General features: G+C 58.8%; 2 protein-coding genes across 2 annotated transcripts; one reads left to right on the top strand and one right to left on the bottom strand.

Annotated features, from left to right (window-relative positions):
• Positions 1-5,990, top strand: LOC142087104 (C-signal-like). The gene is made up of 6 exons (XM_075160891.1): positions 1-144; positions 649-700; positions 4,249-4,436; positions 4,868-5,026; positions 5,325-5,435; positions 5,796-5,990. The coding sequence occupies exons 1-6, from the start codon at positions 1-3 to the stop codon at positions 5,907-5,909; spliced, it is 768 nt and encodes a 255-aa protein (XP_075016992.1). The 3' UTR covers positions 5,910-5,990.
• Positions 5,991-6,580: 590 nt separating this feature from the next.
• LOC142087103 (C-signal-like) lies at positions 6,581-8,740 on the bottom strand. The gene is made up of 6 exons (XM_075160890.1): positions 8,552-8,740; positions 8,129-8,180; positions 7,729-7,916; positions 7,310-7,468; positions 7,066-7,185; positions 6,581-6,777 (listed from the first exon to the last, which is right to left on the bottom strand). The coding sequence occupies exons 1-6, from the start codon at positions 8,696-8,698 to the stop codon at positions 6,664-6,666; spliced, it is 780 nt and encodes a 259-aa protein (XP_075016991.1). The 5' UTR covers positions 8,699-8,740; the 3' UTR covers positions 6,581-6,663.
• Between the last annotated feature and the right edge of the window lie 649 nt (positions 8,741-9,389).

Raw genomic sequence — 9,389 nt, 5'->3', positions numbered from 1 at the left:
ATGGCTGCGCTGGCTCGGAGCGTCCTGGTGACGGGGTCCAACCGGGGCATTGGGCTGGAGCTCGTGAGGCAGCTCGCCGCCAGCCCCCAGCCCCCCCAGCACATTTTTGCCACCTGCCGTGACCCCGAGGGTCCGAGAGGGAAGGTCAGTGCGGGCGCAGGGCACGGGGATGGTCCCGAGCCAGGTGGGCAAAGGGAATTTGTGGTCCCAGCAGCTCTGCCGGCTCTCTGCCGGCTCTGGCCCTGGCTGGGTGGTCTGGCATTGGGGGCAGGAGAGCTCCGGTGGGGTCTCATAACCCCCCAGCCCCGCGGTTATGGCAGTGCCTGACCCAGCTGGGTGGGATGAGGCTGGAGGGGTAGATGTGGTGCCCATGTCCTCAGTGCTCGCTCCTCGGCCAACCCCTTCTCCATGCTGGGATCACCCAGGACGGGGGCCAGTGCCTGAGCCCAGTAGCACCCCTTCTCCTGCCAGCCCTGGGGATGCCACCGTGCCCCGTCCGTTGGGAACAGCCCCGCATACCTTCCCCAGCAAAAGCAAAGCCACCCTGTCCCCGCTCCAGCTGGGGTGACCTGGGAGCAGGGGTGGGAGACCTGGCCACGCTGCTGGTGACTTCTAACCTCCTCCTTTGCTCCATCACTTTGTTTCCAGGCCCTGCGAGAATTAGCTGCCCAGCACCCCAGCATCAAACTGGTCCAGCTAGGTATGGAGCAATCTCCCTCCTCGCATCCGGCATTGCTTCCGCTCACTTCGGGGATGGGACCGGGGGCAGCTTTGTCGGGCAGCCTGCCTTAACGCTGGCAGCCAGGCAGCTCCAGCTCTGCCAGGCGGGGAGGGATGGGCGCACATCTGGGCAGGCTTCCCCCTCCAAGCAGAGCTGTCCTCTGGCTGGAAGCAGTCAAACCGGCTTCGGAGGCAGGCAGAGGTGGGTCCGGACACCTCAGCTGAGTGAGTTTCATGGGAAAGGCATGACCTCTGTTCCCAAAGATGCTAAATACAGTGCCCGAGTTTTGGGCTGGGACATGCAGGTTCGCAAAGTGAAGCAAGGCAGGGCACAGCAAGCAAACTTACTGGATGGTTCCTAAGAAGGAGGGTTGGTTTGGGGTCTGTTCGGAGGTGGCCTCGGTGGGCTTCTCCTTTGCTGCTGGTAAAAAGGGAGAAAAGAAATAGGCTAAAAGGATGCATATGGGAAATCTGGCCTTGTGGTGGTGGTGGTATCCCAGGTTGATGCTCAGGCCTGGAGGCATGCTCCCGTTTGGGATGTCCACAGCCTGGACCGGGGAGATGTCCTTTCCCTGCTCCTGTGGAGGCAGGCCAGATTCGGTGGCCTTTGTCAGCAGCGTTGGGGAGCCGCAGGAGAAGGTGTCAAACAGACCTGGACAGCACAGGGACTCGCGGGAGAAAAGGGAGAACAGCCAGGGCAGTGCTTGGTGTTGCGAAAGTTGGGGTATTCGCAGGCAGGAAGCTTCCAGGGTGCTGGGCAGGGATGGGGGCTCGCTGGGGAGGACAGCGTGGGGTGAAGCATGGGGAGATAAGGAGCACCAGGCTGAGGAACGTGGTTTCCTGCAGCTGTGTCTTGAGGAAGCAGACAGGGATGTCTGAGAGAGCAGGGGCTGCTCGCAGCCTCTTTTTTTTTAAGAAGAGTTGGTAAAAAACCCATCCAAACCCAAAAGAGGCATTTTAAGGAAGGGTTTGCACCAGAATTGCCATCACTATTATAAGTAAGGTAGGAAGCAACCAGAGCTTCTAAATAAGTTTGAGTCTTTCCTTAGAGCCAATAATAAGAAAAGTGAATCAAGGCAATGCAGAGACCATATTGGTTTCTACCTACCTATTTATTTGTTAAAAATCACTTGAAAAGTTCAAGTAAATTTTTAGCATTCTTAGCAAAGAAGGCATTCCTGAAGTCAGGCTTTACTAAAAAGAGGCAGCAAATCTCTCTCTTACTACTAAATAGATTATTAAAGTAGAACACCTTCTCTGTGATGAAAAATAGCATCTTTAAAATTACCTGCGAGCCCCAACCAGCAGTACGTGACAGGAAGAGCACGCTTACTTGGCTCACCAAAGCATGGCTAACATCAAAAGGGACATCTCAAGGGGCTGACCACTAAATAAACAACCTTTACACATACACCTCAAAACCCAGACTATCAATAAAGTCCCAAAATAAGCTAAAAAGCTATGAAAAATCCAACGGCAACAAAGTATTTTTAAAAAGGAGAAGCTGCTTCAGGCTGTCTTTCTCCATCTTAAGGAAAGGTTAGCTTCAAACCAGTAACAGGAACGCAGTTTTCAGAAAGGAAAGTTAGAAATTAACTCCAAAATGCATAAAACCTGTTGCTTCCTTTCATTCCGTCTTTCTTTCTTCCCCATCCTTATCATATTTCTTCCAAGGAGACAGAGTTTGTTCCTTCAGCAAACGTGGCTGGCCTAGCACTAGAAACGTGCTGGTCCCACACGCCTGGAGCAATGACTCAACTAGTCCAAACAGAGCAATTAATCATTCACCAAAGCGACTGAAAGATCCCTCACACGTGGTGGAGTGATGGAGCCTTGAACTCTGTTCAGTCATTATCCGAAGAGAAGTCACTAAAAAGCACCCTGCGATATGTCCTGCAGCTGGCCATGCATGTCCTCTCAAATCCCAAGGCTCCATCCCCTCACCTACGGCAGCCCCACGGCAGATTATCTCATCAAATTCCCCCAAAATGTTTTTGTGACACCTCTATGAAAGTCCGTGCTGCACAAGGCAAGGTGGTACAAGTTGGGCCACTCAAATACTTGCTTACCACCATAAAGCCACCGGGCTAGTTAAAAACGCCAGGAAAAAGGATTGTTCTGCTGCTCATCGGTGTACAAAATACTCCAAGAAGGAAATTTTCAGCCTTGCAAACCTTTGCTAAGTCAGTCTTGCCTAAGCGTGAGAACAGAAACACAGCTTGGGGGCCAAAGTGTTGCAAAAAAGAAATCCAGCTCTGCGATCCCCCCCCACCCAGCAGGCTCATCAGATTAGCACCTGCAAAAAATGCGTGCAGAAATGTGCGCGGGGAGCAAAGGCACACTCCAACACGCCCATACGCATGAATATTCATGGTTCTTAAGGGCTTGGTGGTGTACTTGGGATATTAAAAGGCAATATATAAAGTTTTCAGATCCTGAAGGTGTTTAGATAACCCCTTTTAAATTGACAGCGGCCACTTCAGTGGGGCAAGCACCCGGCAGGGGATGCACATCCTAACAAGCACAACATAAACTTAAAAAATACCACTCCTATTGCTTTAGCCAAAAAATACCTGCAAGCAAAGCATGGCAGATTTTCAAAGAGATACCGATATTTAAGTGAAGAAAAAGGCACTGGAAATGCTTACCTCGGTTAGCACAATTTCAGGGAGGTCAGTTGTTTCTGCTTGCTTGAGGGGGGTTGTCCCCACAGCCTGGCCAGAGCATCTGTAAGGATGGGGAGGTTCAGACTCAGAGCCTGCAAACAAACACGGCAGGTTAGATCCCGAATCTTTTATTACTTGCACTCACCTCAGCTCATCTGTCAGGTCCAAATCCTTGTTGGTAACAATGTCAAGCAAAAAGATCTAAAGAAAAAAAAAAAAGAAAGGAAAAAAGGAAGGATTTTGCATAGAAATGGCTGCAAAGCTATGGGAAGTTGTGTTGTGGAAGATCAATTTAAGCACAAATTGTTAAAAAAGGCAAAGATAACTCTAAGTGATCAGTCAGAACAGATATCAACCAGAAAAGATCTTCACATAATTCAAAATAAAATGAATAAAATATTAACAGCTCCTATAGCTGCTGTGCAACACAGAAGGGCTCGAAGAATGCAGTTAGGTTGTTTCCCCAAAGATGGTGTCTCCTTAAAATGTGCCCATCTGACTGTGTTGGCTCCTGGTGGAAATAAAACCGGGACCCTCAGTGTGCAAGGACCGAGCATCCCTTGTGCAATTATAAATTCCTTCAATACAGAAAGCAAATACAGCTAAGTTCTTCTTACCGGTAACCTCCATATGACCAAAAAGGAGCTGAATCGTGGTTTAATTCAGCTAGGGCTGCGAAACCAAGAGGTGAGGACAAACTGCTGCTCATCTCGATGTGTTTAACACCCTGACCTGCTAAGCCTGCTCCTTTCTTTTTGGATAATGCCGGTTTAAAGAGAGCCATTCCAGCCACAACATGCTTTCCAGCGGACGCTGCGTGACCTGCTGCAGCTCTCCTCCACTTTGTGTTTTGCCCCAGCAGACACAGTGAACTTGCCCAGCATCCGAGGAGCCGTACGGGCTGTGGGGTCTCATCTGAAGGACCAGGGATTGAACCTGCTCATCAACAACGCGGGCGTCAGCTCGCACGCCACACTGCGCTCCCTGGATTCACAGGAGATGCTCTCCACGTTTGCCACCAACGTTATCGGGCCACTCCAGGTTGCCAAGGTATGTGTGGACCTTTTGGGTTTCTCCTGCTTGGGGAGATATTCCCCATGGCAAAGGTGCCCTCAGCTGGGTGGGTTCTTGCTCTCTCGAACGAGGCAGGCTGATGGGGGCAAGACCAGGACCACGGGTCTCCTCTGCCCACCCAGAGGAGCAGGGAGGCAGCTCAGCTGGGCCCCAGCATCTCCCGTGCTTCACTCCTCCCCAGCTGGAGCTCCTGCCTGCCCTGGGCTGGCCGTGCCGCCCTGCTCCTTCCCTGGGGAAGGGAAAGACTGGAGCCTGGCCCATCCTTGGGGCGTCCTCCCCATCCCCTGCCCTTCTGCCGGGGGTCTCTGTTCAGCTGCTCGTCCACGGTCTGCGACAGAGACCTCCAGGGTGGTCCTCAAGCTCGGGACTTGTCACGTATTAACAGAGAGTCGGTGTCTTTGTGTCAGGAATTTCTGCCGCTCCTGGAGAAGGCAGCGAAGGGCGCGGGGAAGGAGGGGCTGAGCTGCAGCAGGGCCGCGGTCATAAACGTCTCCACCAAACTGGGCTCCATCGGGCTGTGCCTCAGGGTGCCGGAGGCCCCCATGTACCCGTACCGTGCCAGCAAGGTGAGGTGCCGGGGGAGTCTGGGGATGCTCTGCTGTGCACCGTGCCCGTGGAGGGGAGCCCATGGGGGGACCCACCTGCCCCAGGCCACCCACCCCCTGCCTGCCTCTCCCAAGCGTAAGCACGGAGACCAAGACCAGCAGCACCCGGGACTGAGCCCTTCAGACGGGTTGTGCCGATGCTTTACCCCAGGGCAAAGTCCCATTTCCCACCTCCACAGCCATTTTCTGGCTGGGAAGTGTCCCCCCCTCTTGCCCACCCGTGCCCCGAGTTGTGCTGGCACGGCGGTGCCTCTTCCAGGCTGCCCAGAACATGGTGACGAGGTGCATGGCTGTGGAGCTCCAAGACAAGGGCATCTTGTGCATGGCCATCCATCCTGGCTGGGTGAAGACCGACATGGGGACGGAGAAGGTACCGGGCTGTGCAGGGGAGGGTCAGCAGGACCCCCGCTGTACCCCCACCTCTCAGGGAGGGCAGGGGCATTTGGGGCAGGGGATGTTGTCTGATGCTGTGGGCTGCCGGGGCCATCTCCTGGGGTGGAGCAGGCAGGGAGCAGGCAGCAAGCTGTAACTTGCCAAGTGCACAGGATGCCAGCCCTGTCCCCGCACCCAGCACAGACTGCAGGGGCGGCAGCAGTGAGGAAAAATGCCCCCATGAGCACCCTGGGTGCTGCTCCCCAGGCCGCGCACCCTCCAGTCTGCCCAAGCCCGGCTGCTTTCTGTGCTGGTCGCAGCCCACGGCAGTGACGCTGCGCCTTGTCCCCTTCTGCAGGCACCCCTGACGGTGGAGCACAGCGTGCGGGGCATCCTGACCGTGCTGGCCAGCCTCTCGCAGGACACCTCCGGAGCCTTCCTTGACTGGGAAGGGAACCACCTGCCCTGGTGACAGACAGATGGACGGACAGACGGATGGCACCTCTTGGCCACGCTGCAGCCTCCTGCTCGCCGGCTCACCCCTCCGCACGGTCACCCCGCTCGCCCTCAGCCTGCTCCGGGCTGCCAGGGAGAGGGGAAGGGCACAGCAAGCAGCTTCTCTTCCCCTTCCCCACCCCACGCACGGCCCTGCAGCCCCCTTGTATCCCCCACCTCTGTAAACGCCGGGAGCTGACACCTCTCTGCTCTGTCTCCACACCCCCAGCCTCAAACCTCCCGGCCAAGCCTGGCACCCACTCCCCATCTGCTGCCCGAGTGTCCGTCTGTCCCGCCTGCGTCCCCCGACTGAGGGGAGAGGGCAGCCGGTCCCTGCGACCTCCAGCCCTTCGGGCACCCCAGGCTGAGCACAGCCCTGGGGGTGCCCCGCAGCCGGGCAGGGGGAAAGCCAGCCTGGTGGGTGCTCGGGACGTTGGCCAGCCCTGCGGATGCTCGGGAGATCTCTCTCCTCCCGGGAGAGGGGCTCTGCCCCGGCTCCGGTGCCTCCTGGAGGGGACGTCTCCAGAGGGCGGTCATGGTGCCGTGGGACCCATGGGGACCCCAGCGATGGCCATGGGCTGGGTGGGTGGCTGCGGGCACCGCCACACCCTGGGATAAGGAGCGGGGCCGCACAGCGGAGCCGGTGGCTCTCGGGCAGGGGTTTATTGAGGGCACGGGGCAGGTGGGAGCAGCGGCACAGGGTCCTGCTGCCAGGATCCTGGGCTGGCGTCTCACCAGGGCACGACCTTCCCCTCCCAGTCCAGGAAGGTGCCGGTGTCCTTCTCGGAGAGGGAGGAGAGCACCTTCAGCATCCCTCGCGCGCTGGCGTCCACCGTCACGGGGGCCTGCGGGGCAGAGGGGGAGAGGCAGCCCGTGTCCGAGGCCTGGGTAAGGGCTGCCCTGGAGCCACCGGAGCCAGGGGAAGCAGCAAAGCCGCCAGCCCCGGGCAGAGGGGCCGAGCAGGGAGCCGCGGGGTTGGGGGCACCAGGCAGCCGGGCCCAGGGCAGGGGGAGCTGCCCAGGCAGCGATGGGGCAGGCGGGGAGGTCGTGGTCAGGGGCTCAGGGCAGCAACTCCCTCCCGTTGGAAAATCAGCACAGGGGCTCTGATGGACCCGCCGTGGTGAAACTCCTACCGTGCGTCCGGTTGAGCTCCCCATGTCGGTTTGCACCCAGCCAGGGTGGAGAGCAGCGCAGAGGACGCCGTGCTCCCGGTAGCCCAGGGACTGGCACTTGGTCAGCATGTTCAGAGCAGCCTGCGGGGAGACAGGGCAGGGGTGGCGGTGGGAGGGGAAGGGTGGCTGCAAGGGGACCCGGACAGACCCCACAGCAGGGACAGGGAGGGGAGGCAAATCTGTCCCCAGTATGGCATGGCTGTACCTTGCTGCAGCGGTACGAGACAACTTGCATCAGATCCCAGCCAAAGGGAGAAGCGATGGAGCCCCCACAGCTGGACATGTTGATGATGGCTGCCTTGCTGCAGCTCAGCCCTGAGCCCGGGCTCCCTTGAGCAGCCTTCTTCAGCAAGGGCAGGAACGCCTGCGAGGAGAAAGAGGAGATGGGGGCACACACGGAGGTGGCACAGGGGAGAGGACCAGGTTCTTCCACAGCGGGCAACGTTGACACCAGCACTGGAGCATCCTCCCTCCTCTTCCCAGTGCCCCAGCCCACCAGGCTCCAGATCCTGAGCTCCAGCCCACGGCTCTATGAGCTTCTTGTTGGGCAAGAGCAGAGGCAGGTCCCTCTCCCACTGGCTCTTCATGCCCTCCGGGATGGCCCAGCTCAGGTGAGGGTCTCACCTGGCTCAGCAGCAGGGGCCCAACCGTGTTGGTGCTGTAAACCTGGGACATGTCCTCCAGCGTCTCGTTATCGAGTGAGTTCAGCTTTACAATTCCAGCGTTGTTGATGAGGAGGTTCAGCCCCGAGCCCCCCAGGTGCTCCCCGACTCTGGCTGCAGCCGCCTTGATGCTGGCGGGGTCGGTGACTTCTGCAGAGCCGACGCAGGGGAGGTCAGCGCCCGCGTCCCCGTGGTGGCTTGGAGCCCCCTGTGTCCCCCCAGGGACGGCAGCACCCGGTGCCACCAAAGGCACCGGCCCGTTGGCACGGCTCCCTCCCGGCACGGGGCTCCCAGGGTGTGCACAGCGCCCGGGCACACGCCAGGGGAACCGGGGCGAGGGACCCCCACCTCGGGGCACCTACCGAGCGGGATGATGACCAGGTTGGGGTGCCTGGAGGCCAAATTCTGTAACTCCTGCAAGAGAGGGGACCGTGTGGGCATGGGCGAGGCAGGAGGGGCTGCGCAGAGGCTCAGCCTTTCCCAGGCCCAGCTCACATCGCTCCGCCTCTGTCCCTGCACCGCCTTGCGCCCAGCACCCTGCTCTGGCTGCCCCGCTCCCGTGGGATGGGGCTCCGTGCCTCCCGCAGACGCCACGAGCCGCTGTCCCCTCCGCACATCCCAGGCACAGCTGGTCCCACAGCCGTCCCAACCCGGCTGCCCTGTGCCGTGGGTGCCCGGCTGCAGCTCGAGCCCTTTGCCAACCCCCTGCCCGCTCCAACCTGCTGCCCTGGCACCCAGTGCTCCCGTCCCCCAGCACAACCCACCGCGTCCCGGCCCAGCCTCACCTGCGCTCGCTGTCCCTTGGGGTCCCGACAAGCCGCAAAGACCCACTTGGGTGAGTTTGGCATCTCCAGGAGCTGCCGGACAAGCCCCAGGCCGATTCCCCGGTTGGCCCCAGTCACCAGAACGGAGCAGACCCGTAGCCCTGCCATGCTTCTCCGTCCGCCGCTGCACCGCTCTCGCGCTGACTCTGCGGGTGCCTTTTGCTACTCGGTTATCTCGCATTTTCCCACGAGGGCTTGCATCAGCTCGTGGCTCTAGGAAATTCTCTGCCTGCACCCCAATTTCTTGGCTGTGGTCCATACCCATGATCCACCTTTCCTGGCAGCCGAGGAATGACGCAAGGGGAACCGAGTGTCCTGCCCAGGCAGGGAATGCCCTGGGCGGGATGTCTGGAAAGCTGCTCTTCGTACCTTCCCTGCTCCACCAAACCTGAGCCACTCGGTTTTCCAGGCCAGCGCTACCCCTCTTCCTGCACCGAGATGTCCTCTCCCACTGCCACCCTCCCTCGTGGGACACCAGGCTCTGTCCCTCCCCTCGCCTCAGGTCAGGCAGGCAAGGGTGGACTCGCTGGCCCTGCACGGTGCAGTTTGTTGGCCTTAATTTGTGCAGCACCAAAGCCAGGGTCAGGGATGGAGCAGCTGGGACAGCCAAGTGTTCCTTGGCCACCACGACAGGCTGGAAAACCTAGAAACCCTCCAAGACCACTTGAAAACCCTCCAGAGCTGCCCAGAGCAACCCCTTCCTGAGGGTCTGCTCTCACAACAGCTATAGTATTTAAGTTGTAAGTGTGATAGAAGGATAAAATTCAGTTTTGCCCCCCGGGTATAACTGTGGCGTGGC

The sequence above is a fragment of the Calonectris borealis genome, chromosome 12, assembly GCF_964195595.1.
Source record: "Calonectris borealis chromosome 12, bCalBor7.hap1.2, whole genome shotgun sequence".
NCBI classification, from domain to species: Eukaryota; Metazoa; Chordata; class Aves; order Procellariiformes; family Procellariidae; genus Calonectris; species Calonectris borealis.
The sequence above is the reverse complement of the archived record's forward strand: the minus strand, read 5'-3'. Positions and strand labels throughout refer to the sequence as shown.

Excerpts from the sequence above, each read along its gene's own strand:
- LOC142087104 (XM_075160891.1), top strand. The coding sequence starts at position 1 with ATGGCTGCGCTGGCTCGGAGCGTCCTGGTGACGGGGTCCAACCGGGGC. Across the intron at positions 145-648 it reads CCGAGGGTCCGAGAGGGAAG|GCCCTGCGAGAATTAGCTGC; the intron begins GTCAGTGCGGGC and ends CTTTGTTTCCAG. Across the intron at positions 4,437-4,867 it reads GGCCACTCCAGGTTGCCAAG|GAATTTCTGCCGCTCCTGGA; the intron begins GTATGTGTGGAC and ends TCTTTGTGTCAG.
- LOC142087103 (XM_075160890.1), bottom strand. The coding sequence starts at position 8,698 with ATGGCAGGGCTACGGGTCTGCTCCGTTCTGGTGACTGGGGCCAACCGG. Across the intron at positions 7,917-8,128 it reads CCTGGTCATCATCCCGCTCG|AAGTCACCGACCCCGCCAGC; the intron begins GTAGGTGCCCCG and ends TCGGCTCTGCAG. Across the intron at positions 7,469-7,728 it reads GGCCCCTGCTGCTGAGCCAG|GCGTTCCTGCCCTTGCTGAA; the intron begins GTGAGACCCTCA and ends TTCTCCTCGCAG.